At 27.2% G+C, this 20,379-nt stretch overlaps 1 protein-coding gene across 1 annotated transcript in view; it reads left to right on the top strand.

Moving 5' to 3' along the window:
• Positions 1–20,379, top strand: part of Mmp1 (Matrix metalloproteinase 1) — a 175,891-nt gene that overhangs the window by 138,476 nt on the left and 17,036 nt on the right. The window contains 5 exon segments of the mRNA XM_073957878.1: positions 1,925–2,140; positions 2,142–2,335; positions 2,819–3,378; positions 3,455–3,831; positions 9,059–9,221. Coding sequence (XP_073813979.1) covers positions 1,925–2,140; positions 2,142–2,335; positions 2,819–3,378; positions 3,455–3,831; positions 9,059–9,221 — 1,510 coding nt within the window.

Genomic DNA, 20,379 nt, shown 5'->3' with positions numbered 1-20,379 from the left:
GACGTATGCGTGAGAGCGCGAACAATGCGTTTGTATTGGTGCCGATACATGCTTTAGAGCAGGAGGAGGCATTGTGACTCACAAGAGAGCCCATGTGCTCTAAGTGAGCGTAAATTTGTTATCGCTCACAGCCTGTGTAGATGCTAACACGTTGTGAACAACAACAAATTTACGCTCATTGAGAGCACAAGAGAGACCCAAAAATGTTCTCTGCCTCACTCTGCTTTAGAGGGCGTCATAGTGTGAATGCATGAATTGTTAATTAGTTGAGTTGTATGTGGAGAGTGAGAAACGTTCACTGAGAGCCCATGGGTGCTCTCTTGGGCATCCATGCTTGCGCATATTTGTGTGATGGGCGCAATATTTTCTTCTGCATATTTGAGGAGCCTATCGTTGTGTTTAGTTGTGTGTGTGTGTGTGGAGAGAGAAACGTCCACTGGGAGGCCATGGTTTAATGCAGAGTAAGGCAAGGAGTCTTTTGTGAGCGTAAATTTACTCTCGCTCACAACATATGTAGACTCAAACTGGTGGTGAGCGAGAGTAAATTTACGCTCACGTGAGTCACATTGCCTTACTCTGGTTTAATGCATCGATACCCAAAAGAGCTCTCACTGGACTCTCAGCGAACGTTGCTCTCTTCACACACAGTTTAACCAAGGGGAAAAAGCATGTCCTCACACAATGGCACCCCTTAAAGTATGCAAAGTAAAATATGGAGCTTATTCCTGATTTAAAGTGATTCTCTCTCACTCTATTTTTCATTTATGGCCATGGCTAAGGCCTTTTCTATATTTTTTATTTATTTATTTATTTATTTATTTATTTATTTATTTATTTATTTATTTATTTATTTATTTATTTATTTATTTATTTATTTATTTATTTATTTATTTATTTATTTATTTATTTATTTATTTATTTATTTATTTATTTATTTATTTATTTATTTATTTATTTATTTATTTATTTATTTATTTATTTATTTATTTATTTATTTATTTATTTATTTATTTATTTATTTATTTATTTATTTATTTATTTATTTATTTATTTATTTATTTATTTATTTATTTATTTATTTATTTATTTATTTATTTATTTATTTATTTATTTATTTATTTATTTATTTATTTATTTATTTATTTATTTATTTATTTATTTATTTATTTATTTATTTATTTATTTATTTATTTATTTATTTATTTATTTATTTATTTATTTATTTATTTATTTATTTATTTATTTATTTATTTATTTATTTATTTATTTATTTATTTATTTATTTATTTATTTATTTATTTATTTATTTATTTATTTATTTATTTATTTATTTATTTATTTATTTATTTATTTATTTATTTATTTATTTATTTATTTATTTATTTATTTATTTATTTATTTATTTATTTATTTATTTATTTATTTATTTATTTATTTATTTATTTATTTATTTATTTATTTATTTATCTCAATATTTATTTATTTATTTATTTATTTATTTATTTATTTATTTATTTATTTATTTATTTATTTATTTATTTATTTATTTATTTATTTATTTATTTATTTATTTATTTATTTATTTATTTATTTATTTATTTATTTATTTATTTATTTATTTATTTATTTATTTATTTATTTATTTATTTATTTATTTATTTATTTATTTATTTATTTATTTATTTATTTATTTATTTATTTATTTATTTATTTATTTATTTATTTATTTATTTATTTATTTATTTATTTATTTATTTATTTATTTATTTATTTATTTATTTATTTATTTATTTATTTATTCAATTATTTATTTGTTCAATTATTTATTTATTTATTTCTCTCAATTTTTTACTCTCTTTTTTTCGCTTTTGCCTATTAAACACACAATCTAACCCCGAAATTCCTCTCTTTGATTTCTTTTCAGATATATTTATCACAATTTGGTTATTTACCCGCCTCTGCCCGCAATCCCACCAATGGTGGTCTCTTGGATGCCAATACCTGGACCAAAGCTGTACAGGACTTTCAAAGTTTTGCCGGTTTGAATGTAACCGGTGAATTGGATGAAGAAACAATGAGATTAATGTCAATGCCTCGCTGTGGTGTACGCGATAAGGTTGGCTTTGGCACTGATAGTCGTTCGTTCGAAACGTTATGCTCTCCAGGGTAGCCGTTGGCGTGTTAAGGCTTTGACATATAAAATTTCCAAATACCCCAAACGTTTGAAGCGTTCTGATGTCGACACTGAAGTTGCCAAGGCTTTCAGCGTATGGAGTGAATATACCGATTTGACCTTTACCGCCAAAACAACGGGACCAGTACATATTGAAATTAAGTGAGTATGAGAAAAAACAATAAAACTATTTTCCACAAACTTGGAAGGGACAAGAGAAGACTTTTTTAGCATAAGGAAATGAAACTTGGTACCAACTTGCAGTAGGTATTTTGTTTGCTGAGAATTAGTTTGATGGTAAGAGAGGTTGTTAAGAGGTAAAGGGTTGTCATTAGCCTAAACTCTCTCTCTCTCGAACTGAGCTGAGAATTGCCACAAGTAAATTTGACTAATGTAAATTGAAACTTATTTTATTGTCAAAGATCCTTAAACCTTAGATGGACCCTATCGTGTTGCATTGGTTATCATATCCGCCTTGTACACAGAAGGATATGCCGCAAGGAAAGGAAAGTTGTATAATGTAAATCTGGACATATATCAAGACTCCCCTTGCTACTTCTACCCGCCTGATGATAATCAAATTCTTTCATAAGTTTTTGTTTAATTTTTTAATTTTTCACTCTTACCTCTCTCTCCCTCTCTAAGATTTGTTGAAAGTGAACACGGTGATGGTGATGCTTTTGATGGTGTTGGCGGTACCTTGGCCCATGCTTTCTTCCCCGTTTTCGGTGGTGATGCCCATTTTGATGATGCTGAACAATGGACGGTCAACAGTCCACGCGGCACAAATCTTTTCCAAGTGGCAGCTCATGAATTTGGCCACTCTTTGGGTTTGTCCCACTCAGATGTCCGTTCTGCTCTTATGGCTCCATTTTATCGTGGCTATGAACCTGTCTTCAAATTAGATACCGATGATGTGCTAGCCATTCAAGCGCTATATGGTAAAAAATCCACACAAAATGGTAATGGCTTGAATCCAACAAGTGGTGGAGCTTTCCCGCGAACAACACCAAGACCTGCCTTTACACCACCTCGGGCACCACGTGATGATTTGATATGTAAAGATTCTAAAATTGATGCACTCTTTAATTCGGCCGAGGGTCAGACGTATGCCTTTAAGGGAAATAAATATTACAAATTGACAGAGAACTCTATAGCTGAGGGTTATCCCAAGCTGATAGCGGATGGATGGCCAGGATTGCCCGGTAAGTACACATTGCAGAGAAGTCGAAGAAGTTTGTTAGTCATTTTTAATGATTTTTGTTTGTGTTGTTTTTGCAGGTGACATTGATGCCGCTTTTACTTATAAAAATGGCAAAACCTATTTCTTCAAGGGTACCAAATACTGGCGTTACAATGGCCGCCAAATGGACGGTGACTATCCCAAAGAGATTAGCGAAGGTTTCACTGGCATACCCGATCATTTGGATGCTGCCATGGTTTGGGGCGGTAATGGTAAAATCTATTTCTACAAGGGCAGTAAATTCTGGCGTTTTGACCCCTTGAAGAGACCACCAGTTAAATCTAGCTATCCCAAACCAATTTCAAATTGGGAGGGTTTGCCAAATAGCCTAGACGCCGCCTTGCAATATACCAATGGTTATACATACTTCTTTAAGGGTGATAAATACTATCGGTTTAATGATAGAACATTTGCAGTAAGTATTGGGGTCCTTTTGGGGACCATTATAAAAAGTTGCCATTAAAGAAACAATTAACACATTCAGAGAACTTAACATTTTGTCATTAAAATTATCACTTTTAACTAAAGCGTGAGTTGATTCGAAACATCAACGCAACAACAAAAGAAAACTTGTAAAAACTGTCCTAAATTCCCCTCTGAAATCTTTTCGTTTTTTATTTAATTAATTTTTTCAATTTTAATTAAATAGTAACAATAATTTTAAAAATATTTTCTAATTATTATATTAGCTATTAAACTATTTTCAATTGATTATTTTTAAATAATTATTTATTTTCTAATAATTATTAATAAATACTTTTTTTTTAATAATTTGTTGTTAATTATTAGTTATATAATTATTTATAATTCATTAAGTATTTTTCATTAACTATTTCCAATTAATCAATTACATACAAATATTTTTTATTAAAAAATTAATAATAATTATTAAAAAAAAATAATTTAAAAAATTTTAATTAATTATTTTAAAATATTGAATTATTTAAAACTATTTACTCAAATTCAATATATAAACAATTATTTAAAAGAAACTAATTAATTATATAAAAACTAATAATTATTTAAAAATAATTATTTTTAAATGATTGTTTTTAAAAATAATTACAATAAAATAATATTTTTTTAATAATTAATTATTAGAAAGTAATTATTAAAAAAAGATTAATTATTTAAAAATATTTTTTTAATTACTTATTAAAATAATTGTTTTTAAAAATTATTTAAAAATTAGTAATTATACATTAACAAGAAATAATTAGTTAAAAATAAGTTATTTAAAAAATTGATTCATTATTCTCAAATATATTTATTAATCAATTGCTTTAAAATAATTATCTATTTAAAAGTAATTAATTATTTAAAAAAAATATATTTTTTTTATTTTTAATAATTAAAAATAACTATTTCCAATTAATCAATTACTTACAAATACTTTTTATTAAAAAAAAATAAGTAATAATAATCATTAAAAAATAATTAATTCAATTATTATTTAAAAATAATGAATTATTTAAAAACTAGTAATTATTTTAATTCAATTCAATATATAAATAATTATATAATAAAAACTAATTAATCATAAAAAACAAATAATTATTTAAAAAAAATTATTTTTAAAATGATTAATTTTTTAAAAATAATTATTGAAAAAGATTAATTATTTAAAAATATTTTTTAATTATCAACTAAAAATAATTGTTTTAAATAGTTATTTAAAAATTAGTAGTTATTAATTAACTAGAAATAATTAATTAAAAATAAAATATTTAAAAAATTAATTAATTATTCTTAAAATTGATTAGTAAATTTATTTAAAAATAAATAAATAATAATTAATCATTTATTATGGAAAATATTCAATTAAAAATGCTTTATTAATTATAAATAATATATTAAAAACAAATAATAAATTAAGAAATAATAAATTTAAAACAAATAGTAAATTAAAAAATAATAAATTAAAAACAAATTATTAAAAAATAATTTTAATAATTAATTATTTAAAAAATTAAAGTGATAATTAAAAATAATTATTTATTTAAAGATAATTAATCAATTAAAAATATTTTTTTAAAAATAATTAATTTTTTAAAAATGATTAATAATTAAAAATAAGTAATTATTTAAAAATGATTAATTAAAAGTACTTAAGTAATTATAAAAAATAATTAATATAAATAATAAAGTATTTTTAAATAATTGATCAATTAGTAATGATTAATTATTTTAAAATAATTTATTATTTAAAGATTTTTTATTATTTTTAATAATTAATAATTAAAAATAACTATTTCCAATTAATCAATTACTTACCATTATTTTTTATTAAAAAAATCAATAATAAAAAGTAATAATAATCATTAAAAAAATAATTAATTATTTATTAAAAAATAATTAATTATTTAAAAACTATTAATTATTTTAATCAAATTCAATATATAAATAATTATTTTTTAAAAACTTATTAATCATAAAAAACAAATAATTATTTTCTAAAAATAATTATTAAAAAAGATTAATTATTGAAAAATATTTTTTTAATTATTAACTACAAATAATTGTTTTAAATAATTATTTACAAATTAGTAATTATTAATTAATTAGAAATAATTAATTAAAAATAAATTATTTAAAAAATTAATTAATTATTCTGAAATACATTTATTAAAGTAATTAATTGTTTTTAAATCATTAATTATTTATTTTTAAATAATTAACTATTTTTAAATAAATACTTATTTTTAAAAAATTGATTAATAAGTTTATTTAAGAATAAATAAATAATAATTAATCATTTATTATTGAAAATATTTAATTAAAAATGCTTTATTAATTATAAATAATATATTAGAAACAAAAAATAAATTAAAAAATGAAAAATGTTAATTAATTATTCTAAAATACATTTATTATTAAAAATAATTATCTATTTAAAAGTAACTAATTATTTTTAAATTATTAATTATTTATTTTTAAATAATTAACTATTTTTAAATAAATAATTATTTTTAAAAAATTGATTAAAAAACTTATTTAAAAATAAATAAATAAATAAATAAATAAATAATTAAATAAATAAATAAATCAATAAAAAATAAATAAATAAATAAGTAAATAAATAAATAATAATTGTTCCACAAACATCCCAGATGGGACAAGGGATAAATAAATAAATAAATAAATAAAAAAATAAATAAATAAATAAATAATTAATTCATTAATTAAATAAATAAATAAACAAATAAATAATAATCATTTGTTATTGAAAACATTTAATAAAAAATGCTTTATAAATTATAAATAATATATTAAAAACGAATAATAAATTAAAAAATAAAAAAAAAATTATTAATTATTCTAGAATACATTTATTAATCAAATACTAAAAAATAATTATCTATTTAAAAGTAATTAATTATTTTTAAATAATTAATTATTTATTTTTAAATAATTAACTATTTATAAATAAATAATTATTTTAAAAAAATTGATTAATAAATTTATTTAACAATAAATAATAACTAATTATTTATTATTGAAAATATTTAATTAAAAATGCTTTATTAATTATAAAAAATATATTAAAAACAAAAAATAATGAAAAATAAATTATTAAAATATTATTTAAATAATAAATTTTAAAAAAATATTAATTAATAATTTTAAAATAATTATTTATTTAATGATAATTAATTATTTAAAAATACAAATTATTTAAAAATAAATAATTAAGTATATAAATAGCTATCTAAAAATAAATAATTATTTAAAAATGATCAATTAAAAATACTTAATTAATTATAAACAATATATAAAAACAAATAATTAATTAAAAACCAATGAATCTAAATAATAAAATATTTTTAAATAATTGATCAATTAGTAGAGATTAATTATTTTAAAATAATTTACTATTTAAAAATTAAGAAATTTTAATTATAGGTGAATAATTAATTTAAAATAATTATAAGTAATTAATTATAAGTAATCTATAACCAAAAAAATAATTATTTAAAAAAATAATTAATAAAAACACTAATTATTAAAAAATAAAAAATATTAATTAATTTAAAATAAAATTTATTTATTTATTTATTTATTTATTTATTTATTTATTTATTTATTTATTTATTTATTTATTTATTTATTTATTTATTTATTTATTTCTTTATTTATTTATTTATTTATTTATTTATTTATTTATTTATTTATTTATTTATTTATTTATTTATTTATTTATTTATTTATTTATTTATTTATTTATTTATTTATTTATTTATTTATTTATTTATTTATTTATTTATTTATTTATTTATTTATTTATTTATTTATTTATTTATTTATTTATTTATTTATTTATTTATTTATTTATTTATTTATTTATTTATTTATTTATTTATTTATTTATTTATTTATTTATTTATTTATTTATTTATTTATTTATTTATTTATTTATTTATTTATTTATTTATTTATTTATTTATTTATTTATTTATTTATTTATTTATTTATTTATTTATTTATTTATTTATTTATTTATTTATTTATTTATTTATTTATTTATTTATTTATTTATTTATTTATTTATTTATTTATTTATTTACTTATTTATAAAAAGTAATTATTTAAAAAAAATAAATATTAAAAAAATAATTGAGGATGTTTAATTAAAAAATAAATAATTATTTAAAAATGATTAATTAAAAATATGTATTTGTATTTTATTTGTTATTAAAAAATAAATGATTCATTATTCAAAATAATTAATTATTTAAAGATTAATTATTTTTTATTATTTGTAAAAAAATAATTGAAAATTATTTATTAAAAATATTTAATTAATTATAAATAACATATTAAAGACAAATAACTAATTAAAAAATAATTAAGAAAAATAATTAATTATTTTCAAATAATTGAATAATGGTCAAACTGTAATGATTAATTATTTTAAAATTATTATTTTAAGTAGTTTTAATTATTCGATAATTAATTGAAAATAAATTATAACAAATAGTTAATTAATTATAAATAATGTATTAAAAAAATAATTAATTAAATATTAAGAAATAATGAATATTAAAAATTAAAAAATATATTAATTAATTCCAAATAAAATTAAAAGTTAATGCATTATTTAAAAATAATTAATTATTTAAAAATTATTATTTTTTAAAAAAATTATTAATCATTTAATAATAATTGTTTTAAATAATTAATTTTTAAAAATAATAAACTATTTAAAAATGAATAGTTTTTTTTAAATAATTAATTATTTCAAATTGATAAAATAAAAATATTTATTTGTAAATAAATAATTGATTGAAAATAATAAATTAAAAGTGCTTAATTAATTATAAATAATATATTAACAAGAAATAATTAATTATTTTCTAAAAAAAGGATTAATGATTAATTTATAAAAAATAAATGATTAATTATTTAAAAACAAAACAATTAATTATTTGAATCATTATTTGTAATCATTATTTGTAAATAATTAATTAATAATGCTTAATTAATTAAAAATAATATAATAACAAAAATAATAAATTTATTGTAAATTATTAAAAACTAATTATTTATTACTAATTAATTATGTTTAACTGTTTTCAATTCCTATTATTACTTTTTTTGATAACCCATTAAATTTTCTTAATTTCTTTTTTTTCTCCCTTCAGGTTGACTCTGCAGATCCTCCATTCCCACGTCCCTCGGCCCATTGGTGGTTCGGTTGCAAGAATACCCCCTCATCAACAGGTAATATTGTGGACAACTCTGAGGAAAAAGATTTACCCTCATCATTCTCTGATTATGATAACAGTGAAAGTGTATTTGATGCAGGTGAGTGGAACCGACCAAGGACAAAATTATAAAAAAACACACAAAGATAACAAATTTAAATAAATTATTAAAAAAAAAACAACAATCTCTCAAACCATATCTAGCCTTTAGTTTAAATAATTACAAATTAAAAATTGCTGAGAAAAAACAATTATTAATTTTTATTACAAATACAATTGGATTAAGACACAATTCCTATAAACATAATGTGATCTCCAAAACTCTTGCTATATATTTTTTCAAAAAAATTAAAGAAAAAACATATAATGTGGTATGTTAAATTAAGTTTTATAAGTATTAGCTGTATTTTAGTCCCAAACATATATACATAAAAAAACATAACATAATGAACATACAAACATATAAATGTTTTGACAAAAATTGTCTCTATCCTCATTATATCTAAAAAACAAAACACTAATAATGTTTTTAAAACATGAATTTATGTACATTTTAAATATATATTTATATTTTTATTTATTTAAACAAAAAACTTTATTAAAACATTATAGTCTAAAACCAATGAATGTCTATACTTTTTTTCATTTGTTTTTTTCTTTTAATAACTGTTTAACTCTTTTTTTCTGTTGCCTTCTTCTTTCTCTCATCATCTGTTGCTCTTACAGTCTCTGCTTAAAAATATTTGCTGTATTTTCTACTCTGTCGCTTTTGTTCTCTCTACATTTGTCCTCTGTAAAGAATTTTCAGCTGTATAATTCATTTGCTCGCATAATTGATTTCATTCATTATCATTTTGTTTAATGTTCAAATAAATTGCTTTAAAAATATAAAAATTTAAAATGAATTCTAACTATTTGACTTTGTTGTAAATATTTGTGTATTAAATAACATCCAGTTTTACATAGCCGAAACGAAAGTGTATGCCAAATATCATTTTCTTATCGAAGTAGAGAAACAGGCTGTAATGGTTTCTTTCTATAAGAGAATTTTAAACCAAATTCATTTGAATAACCAAACAAAATATTTGATTCAATACGAATTGTCTACAATAAGAAAAGTTTGGTAGTAAATCAAACGAATTTGGTTTCGACAAGTCTTAGGGAAACTGCCCATTAATATTTTAATAACAAAGGTCGAATTTTACCTTTTCAAAATTATGAATTGCTATAAAAAAATTAAATTATTCAAAATATAAAATTAAAAATACTGTATAATGTTAAACATTTTTTCAATAATGTTAAATTTGTTACCATGTACAGCATTGCGTACAACTTATTTTAATTTAAAATATTGGTGCGAGTGAACAAAATGTTTTTTATATTAATCATACGCTACAAAGAATCCTCATAATTAGAGTTGTGTCGTTCATGAACGAACCGGCTCAAAGGAACGATTCCGTGAAAAGAACGAACGGATTCGTATCCAGCTCATTCTTTTATATCGTTCATTAGATCCCCGATGGACGAGTCATTGCTGCTTACAAAATTAACAGCATTGGTTTTGCAGTCAAACTCTAAACAAGCGCTGCTTTAGCGCAAGCAGCACAAATTTCCACACAAAACAAACAATGATTCAGAGAGCTACTCTCGCTCAGAGTAACTCACCTCATTCAGTAGCACATATCGGTCATATCTTTCTTTTGCATCATTCGTTCATCTGGTTCTTTCATATCAAAACCACCACCACTACGTTCAGAAACAAAACCACCCCCATTAGCACACAAACAAGCAAGTAACACAACAGTTGTGTCATTCGTGAACGAACATTTTCAAAAGAACGATTCGGTGAAAAGAGCGACGGAGTCATATGCAACAGAGAACGAACGACTTCAAAAGAAAATAATACAGTCAAATGTATTGTTGAACGAAAAAGAGCCAACGAACGAAGTAAACGACCCGGATCTTTTTGGTGAACGGAATGAAAAAGATCGATCCGCTCAATGAACGAGGTTGCCCAACACTACTCATAATTATGTGTAGTTCACAAGATCATTAGAGTTTTATTTTTTAATAGTTTTCGGGCCTGGACTTCTACCAAAAAAAATGACTCCAAAAATCACATAAGCACAACAAGGACTAACCAGGCTAAAAATGTCAAAACAATCTGTGAACAACCCTCAAACCGCATATAAACGATAAATATTTACACTTTTGTAGGGGACAGGAATTCACTTCAGGGGCATATGGCAGCGGGTTCTTTCCTACCGTATTGACCCGGAACCATAGTGTTTCGGCCAGCGGCTGCCAAACCAGCATCTCAGCATGCTGCTACAACAACAACAACTAGACCAAATATAATTTTTTTGAAGCAAACTGTTGGAAAAAGTTTAGTTTAGGAGGACGTACCCGTAGGATTCATTTGATATAATCCCTTTTATAAAGTTCGGAAGAAATATAACAATAAACAAAGTTCGGATCAAATGTATACGACCAGAAGTGAATATTTAGTGAATTGCTCAAGGGATCCTTTCTACACGGCGAGCAGAGATGAAGATAGTCAATTTTGAACATTGATCGGAAATGACCAGAAGAGTATCTACATAGACGATCCAAACGGAGTCTTTGTAAAAAATGAGAAGTGAGTCTTTACAGACGATCAGAAAGGAATTGTTTATTTGAATTTGAATTTAAAGTTGATTATAACATCTACGAGGGGTCCATGGTTCTATACGCAAAGCCAACTTTGCATCTGAACTGGGGTGAAAGTCTAAAATCCCGACCATTGTGCGACAACATCAAGAATACCAACTTTATAAATCAAAAAATTTGGCGAGGTTTCCTCTTTAATTTGGGTTTTGTGATCATCAATATTCCAGTCTGAACGCTCATAACGACCAACATTCTTTATCGGTCCATGTTTTGTTAGAGCCCACATAGAACCGCACCTTCCAAATTTCCGTATTTTCAAGGTTTTGGCTTTGTTATCAAACTGAAATGGGTGAAATTTGGTATTTAGTCTTAGTTGGGGCTTCCAAACTTTTCACCAGAAATTTGTTAGTATAGGTCCACGTTTAGATATAGCCCCCAAAGAACTGTACCTCCAGATTTTCCGTATTTTGATGGTTGTGGCATCGATATTCAACCGTAATGGCTGAAATTTGGTATTTAGTCTTCATTGGGGCTTCCAAACTTTCCGCTAGAAATTTGTCAGTATAGGTCCACATTTTCATAGAGTTTCCATAGAACTGTACCTTCTGATTTTCGGTTATTTTAGGGTTTTAGCCTCATTATATAATTGAAGTGACTGAAATTTGGTATTTCTTTTTCTTTCCCTCAGAAATTTGTCGGTGCAGGTCCACCTTTTGATATACCTCCCGATTTTCGGCATTTTAAAGTTTTTAGCCTCATTATCCCATCGAAATGGCTAAAATTTTTATTTGGTCTTCGTTGGTCTTCTTTTCTCCATAAATTTGTCGGTAATATACTGGTGCTTATCCTTTATGTCGGTGGCTATATCAAAACATGGAAATGTACTGACAAATTGTGGGGGAAAGTTGTTATAGCCTCTAGAAGACTAAACAGTTAATTTCAGCAATTTGTATGGGATAGTGCGGCTAAAACCCTGAAACCCCCTAAAATAGGGAGGTACCGTTCTACGGAGAATTAATATAAACGGCTAAAGAGCCAGTGTTCGAAATTTCGAACACAATTTTCGGGGAACGAGAATTCTGAAAAAAATTTTGAGTACATTTTTGACTTTAGTTGTTGTTGTTGTAACAGTGTTTGTTATTATGTTTGTATATTCGTTCTTCTGTTCAATCTGGCTCTGGGTCTATCTCCAGTTCCAGCAAAGTGGCTGTTTGGATGGGATGTAACCATAGATCCACTGGAGTTAGATGAGTAGGTTTGGCTGGGCAGTTGAAATGGTGTTTTGTGTTGTGCGGGCCCATGCCGCATACTGGGCAGATGTCTTGCACGGCGCGATCGATTTCCGCCCAATAAGAATTTAGGCGACTGCAATATCTCGAGCGTAGTTGAGCCAAAACTGCTCTGGTTTGTCGTGGCAGCTGACGCTCCTCAGCTGCGATAAATGGGGGATGTACTCCGAGTACTTTATTCATACTGTAATTGCTTAATGCCTGGGCGACTGGTTCCGTGTAAATGCTATTCAAACCTGCTTGATATGCTTGTTGATCTAGGGGTTCTCTCCTGTATCGATGGACCTCTCCCTCTAAAGCATGGATATCCTTCCTGATCTGCCTGAATGTGTCGGGCCTACCCACAAGATGGTGACTGGGATGGCTCACACGGTAACATCCAAGCAGATACTGCAACGAAAGCATCTCATTGTGTTGCTTTACTGAAAGAATCTTTGCCTCCTCCTATCCAACTTTTCAAGCTTGGCCGGAAGGTTGTCCGCTCAATGTCCTCAAACAGCGTGGAGTGTCTGACTGTATCAAAGGGTTTTGATAAGTCAAGCGCCACCATCACTGTTCTATCACACGGCTGTCTCTGGTTGAGTCCTTGACAAATATATGTGGAGATGGCGTGCAGCGCTGTTGTCGTGCTGTACTGCTTACAGAATCCATGCTGATGATCAGCAACTTGATAGCTATTTCTGATACTGACGACAAAAGCGAAATCGGCCTGTATGATTCACTTTTGCTGTCATCCTTGCCTGGCTTCCGTAACGGGACTACTCTGCCCATTTTCCAGACTTCTGGAACAATGAGGGTGGCTAGCGACAAGTTGAGAACATTAGTGAGATACTCCACTCCCGGCTTATCCAGCTGCTTCAGCATTACCGTGGAGATTCCATCAGAGCCCAACGCTTTGCAACATCATCCATTGTAAACTGTGGTGGTTCCTCCTCGGCAGCAAGAGATCTGATGCGATGTAATACTCTTCTCTTCGCACTGTCACTCTCGGGGTGCTCGACAATCTCTCAATTGAAATAACTTGCGCACCTCTTCGGGTCAGTCAACGTAACTTCCCCAAGTGCGACTGAGGTCCTATCTTCCATCCTTCCAGGGTTGGAGAGTGACTTAACCGTTGCCAATTCACTTATACCGGATCCAATGTTGGAACTCTGCAGATGATTTAACCACTTGTTCCGCTTATGTTGGCCGACCAGCTTGTTAACATCCAATGAGGGTGGCTCGACGAAGCTCATCACGCTCATTTGCTAATCCCGTCGCCTCTGCTGGGAAGTTTGGTCTTACTTCGGGTATTCCACCAGCAGGGATATGGCGAGCGGCTGCAGCAGTGATGATGTCTCGGAACGTCCTTTCCGCTACCCGAACATCAGAAGGATTGGGCAGTTCTCTGAAGCGATGATTGGTGAACTCTCTGAAACCCGGCCAATCAGCTTTCCTATGATTGACGAATGTGCGGCGTTCAGAAGTAATGAAATGGGGTGGTCTGCTAATGGAGACAATTATGGGGAGATGGTCTGATCAGACCAGGTGACACGATGGTTATGTCTGGCGAACTGTGACACTCTCCTCTAATTCTGGTAGGGCCGTGCTCATTGACCGTGCAAAATGTCGAGCTATCAATCTGCTCAGCCAGCGCTGTACCCCTCTGGTCGCTTCCGAGGGCCGAATGCCAGATCTCATGATGCGCATTAAAGTCCTCCAGGACCAGACGATTATGTCCTTCCTGAAAAGCGGGCTAATGTCAGGCTCGTAATCCGAGAAACAACTATTTCTCGGTGGGATGTATAAGTTCAGCAACTCTATCTCGGCAGTTCCACACCTGCCTGCTACCACCTTACATTCCATGTACGGGTCATTAGAGACAGGATCAAGCGAGATAGGTCTGTATTGGACAGACTGGTCACCACCATTTCTGGTGCGATCCTTCCTTAACACGTTGTAACCATTACAACGTTGTAAGCTACAGTTGTTGTTGAGCTTGGTTTCTTGCAACGCCGCGATCTTGATGTTCTGCCGACTCATGAAATCTACTATTTCCGCGATCTTACCTCGGAGTCTATTGCAATTAGATTGGATTGGGACAACAACGGCTGGGGTTAAAGGCTGCGTGTGCGGTTGCTGTCGAGGGGACTGCGGGGCAGTTTCTTAATCAGACGACGAGGGAGTTTCGTAGTCCGATGACGACTCACTGGGGACTGTATCCACGCAGCATGCAGCAACATAGTCCCTGTCTTAGTCCCTCACGTGGACAAGTCCAGAGCAACCCCTTAGATACCCCCACTCCTGACATCTATTGCATCCCAACAAAGGTTGGATATGGGTAAAGATGCGAATGTGACAAACTGAGCACAAATAAATTTGTCCTGAGTTTTCCTCCGTCCCGGCACGGACCAAAAGAATTCGGAGCAGGCATTGCGGGATATGCTGCTCCCAACACAGAAAAACGAAACAAATAAAAACATATGTATGTACACTGAGGTGGCAGCCGCTGGCCGGAAGTTGATGTTGTGTGGTTCCGGGTCAATCCGGTACGAAAGAACCCGCTGCCATGGGATTGAGCCAGAAAATGGAAAAAGTGAAAAAGGACCGCTTAAACAAGGTGGTATCGATTTCATGTCTTTAGGAACCGTGCCTAAAATCTTCCGAGCGACATCTTTGCAGAACATTCCCAAGCTGTAAAATGTCATCTTGTGGTACTTTTATTGCGGTTCTTGAAATAAGGAACGAAAAGGACACTGAAGGAAACGAGTTAGAAGGCCTACGAAAAAAATCCTCATTTGATTTGACATCTTAAAAATAAGCTTAAACAGCAGCGAACAAAGATATAAAGCATTTTAAGGATTTTTTGCCAAATTTTTTAATCAAATCGACTAATGACTGTGACAAATTTTACCGATATACATACATATTTGGAATATTTTGAATGGGGTCTTTCGGATTCTCAATATATTTGAGGGTCAATAGATTTCATAGTGAAAGATATAAAAGTTTGTCCAACTCGAAATTAACTCGATTTTTTTCTTCTTAAATTCAAACTTTAAAAAAATAAAATTCCCTCAATTTATATATGCAGAACAAATACATTATACGCACCCACCCCGTATTTTAATTAAAATCAATTATACGCAATGTAGGATCTTGGGCTTTTTATTTCAATTTTCATTGTGTTTTTCGAACATTTTATAATGTTTCTTTAAGGAAAACAACTAAAATTTCACAGTTGAAACCATCGTATAAAAAAGAAAGGTAAACTCATTTTAACCCACTTTTTGCCACTGTTTAAACGCCACAAAAAATGCTTGATAAAATTTAGGAAAAACTCCGATATTTTCAAAACGCAGGTGATTCAAAAATAATCGCAACTTTTTCTCTAAAGAAAAACAGTTGACCCAGCTTTTTTTTCTAAAGAAAAACAGTTGTCCCAACTTTTTTTCTAAAGAAAACCAAATGTCCCAACTTTTTTCTAAAGAAAAACAGTTGTCCCAACTTTTTTTTTCTAAAGAAAAACAGTTGTCCAAACTTTTTTCTAAAGAAACCAGACTTTTGTTCAAAGTCTTGGGACAACAGTTTTTCTTCAAAAAAAGTTGGGACAACTGGTTTTCTTTAGAAAAGAATTGGGACAATTGGTTTCATTTAGAACAAAAGTTGGGACAACTGGTTTTCTTTAGAAAAAAGTTGGGACAACTGTTTTTCTTTAGAAAAAAGTTGGGACAACTGTTTTTCTTTAGAAAAAAGTTGGGACAACTGTTTTTCTTTAGAAAAAAGTTGGGACAACTGTTTTTCTTTAAAAAAAAGTTGGGACAACTGTTTTTCTTTAGAAAAAAGTTGGGACAACTGTTTTTTCTTTAGAAAAAAGTTGGGACAACTGTTTTTCTTTAGAAAAAAAGTTAGGACAACTGTTTTTCTTTAGAAAAAAAGTTGGGACAACTGTTTTTCTTTAGAAAAAAAGTTGGGACAACTGTTTTTCTTTAGAAAAAAAGTTGGGACAACTGTTTTTCTTTAGAAAAAAAGTTGGGACAACTGTTTTTCTTTAGAAAAAAAGTTGGGACAACTGTTTTTCTTTAGAAAAAAAGTTGGGACAACTGTTTTTCTTTAGAAAAAAAGTTGGGACAACTGTTTTTCTTTAGAAAAAAAGTTGGGACAACTGTTTTTCTTTAGAAAAAAAGTTGGGACAACTGTTTTTCTTTAGAAAAAAAGTTGGGACAACTGTTTTTCTTTAGAAAAAAAGTTGGGACAACTGTTTTTCTTTAGAAAAAAAGTTGGGACAACTGTTTTTCTTTAGAAAAAAAGTTGGGACAACTGTTTTTCTTTAGAAAAAAAGTTGGGACAACTGTTTTTCTTTAGAAAAAAAGTTGGGACAACTGTTTTTCTTTAGAAAAAAAGTTGGGACAACTGTTTTTCTTTAGAAAAAAAGTTGGGACAACTGTTTTTCTTTAGAAAAAAGTTGGGACAACTGTTTTTCTTTAGAAAAAAAGTTGGGACAACTGTTTTTCTTTAGAAAAAAGTTGGGACAACTGTTTTTCTTTAGAAAAAAAGTTGGGACAACTGTTTTTCTTTAGAAAAAAAGTTGGGAGAACTGTTTTTCTTTAGAAAAAAAGTTGGGAGAACTGTTTTTCTTTAGAAAAAAAGTTGGGACAACTGTTTTTCTTTAGAAAAAAAGTTGGGACAACTGTTTTTCTTTAGAAAAAAACTTTTGTTCTAAATGAAACCAATTGTCCCAATTCTTTTCTAAAGAAAACCAGTTGTACAAACTTTTTTTTAAAGAAAAACAGTTGTCCCAACTTTATTCAAAGTCATGAGAAAAAACTTAAAAACCTATAAAAGAGTATTTTCATAGAAAATTTTATGTTTTTCCTCGAAAATGTATCGGCGCTAAGTGGGTTAAAACATCAACATTTTTTTTTTTTTTTTTTTTGGTTTTTTTTTGTTAATATGTATTCATTGTAAATATTATCCAATGTATACATAATTTTGATAATGAATTGCTGTCAAACGTAAAATTAAAAAAATAACCATAATTAAGGTTTTGGTTGGTTAGTTCCCATATTTCCCTAAAGTATGCTAAGTGAGTCCATAGTTACATTAGGTAATTTTCCTTGCGGCAATTGTCACTTTGAGGGAGAGAGAGGAGAGGTATATCGTAACCCTTTGCCTCTCAACACCCTCTCTCCCTGACAAACTGACAATTGCCGCAAGGAAAATTGCCGAATGTTAATATGGACTAAGAAAAAAAAAATAAAAATATATTTTTTGCTTATATAAATTTTAAAAATTATTAACTTGGCATTCTTTGGAATTTTGTAAATATTTTTGTTTCTACATTTTATAACTCATGAGCATAAGGAAAATGGGGTAAGTAATAATTCGATTTAGTTCGAAATAGGTATTAAAACTATATATCATGTTAACACATATGGGCTGGGGAAGTAAAAACTAATTTAAATATTTCAAATATAAATTTACCACAATTATCGATTCCAACATATGTATAACCATAATGTCTTCATCACAATGTCATCACAAAAAACTCCATACAAATAAAATTGTTTTAATTTTTAAGAATAACCAAATTTTGTTTATATAATAAATATAATACATAATCTAGCATACCATGTAAATTTTTTTAAACAAAAATCAAACAAAATATAAATATTAATTTTTTATACCACAAACAAAAATTTCTCCCCTTACAGTTTAACAAAAACAAAAAATGGAACTGAAACACACAAAATAATAAACTAATAAGACAAATTTTTATTTATAAAATTTCCTACAAAAAAACTCCTTTCCCCCTCTATTAAAAAATTAATAAGCCACAACAAGAAACAAATTCTTAAATTAAGAAAAAGGATTTGTGTTTTTTGGGTCAACTCTGGTCGGTTTCCACTAATCCTAATTGGATACAAATTACTGATATTATAAAAAAAAAAAAACATTTTATAATGAAATATTTGCACAAGACATTTTGAATGCTTTTGGTGTGGAATGTTACTAACCTCAATATTTATTGATTTAACAAACTTTTTTTTTAATTTTTTTAACATGGCAAATGTTCTAACACAAGTTTTTTTTTTAATTTTGTTGTGGGCCTTAACATTGCAAAATGCTAAATAATTTTCATCAAGTTTCCAACTAACTCCCTAATTTATTTTTTTTACGAAAATCACTATTTTATTTACATAATTTTTCTCAAGCAATTTTTTTACACGTACATACATATTTTTATTATTTTTTAAATTGTTTTTTGTATTTTGTTACTTTTCCCAACCTTTAATTTAGTTTTTTTTTTATTATTTTTTTTTGTTATTACTTTTTTTACACTAAACCTGAACGTAGTATTCCCCAAAAATTTTCTCAAATATAAAAGAAATTCAACTTTTGTTGAAATTTTCTTATTGTTGTCACCCCTTTTATTACACCAACAACACCTCCCACCCCACCTCTATGGTTGCTGTAGTGTTCTACTTAATGATTGTTCTTCCTCTTTTTCTTCTTCTTTGTTGTAGTACTTTTCACAAATTGTGTTCTCTTCACTCCACCCAACTTTTCACAATTCTCTCTTTCTATTCCTGTTTGATGTTACTGAGAAAGGGTATGCTCTCACATTACACTTGGAGCAAAAAAATACAAAAAATATTTTGCTGCGGATATTTAAAAAAAATTGAAAAAAAAACAAATTTTTGCATGCTAAAACCAATAAAAATATTTTTTTTTATTTTTGGTTTAAAATCTATCAAAATTTTGCATGAAAGTTTTGAATTTGGTTATTAAATGTCTGCACGTTAACCTCTAGAAAAGAAAATAAATCCATTCCATAAGAACAAAAGATTCATTTCACATGGGTTTCCATTGCCAAGAACTAAGGTCCAGATTTCAAAAAGAAAATATTTGAATTTGCAACTTTTTCCGTTGAAGTCTTTGGACCATATCGAAATAAAAAATAAACTTGAAATAATATCATCTGGACCTTATGTTATGTTACTAACCTCAAACAAATTATTTATCCACACAAAAAGTTTGCCATAAGAAAAATTTCCAAATGTTGTACTAATTGGCGTATAAGTAGCGGTAACACGTATTCGCCCTATGACACCTTACCGGAAATAATATTTTTTATTAAAATATTTTTAAAATCTTCATATTATTTTGATTCAAAATTCAAAAGAATGGGTTACTAATCCAACGCTTAAGCCTATTAGCCACATGGCCTGGCAGTTCACCGCCTTTAAAGGGTGTTACAAATAGTTACCATGTGGAAAAGCACCCATGTCCGTTTCCACTAAAAGTAATAGAAGAACCAATATAACTCCTGGTCTTTAT

This window comes from Musca autumnalis, unplaced genomic scaffold, assembly GCF_047663935.1.
Source record: "Musca autumnalis isolate F117 unplaced genomic scaffold, ASM4766393v1 scaffold_5, whole genome shotgun sequence".
NCBI classification, from domain to species: Eukaryota; Metazoa; Arthropoda; class Insecta; order Diptera; family Muscidae; genus Musca; species Musca autumnalis.
Note: the sequence above shows the minus strand (reverse complement) of the source record. Positions and strands in the feature narration are given on the sequence as shown.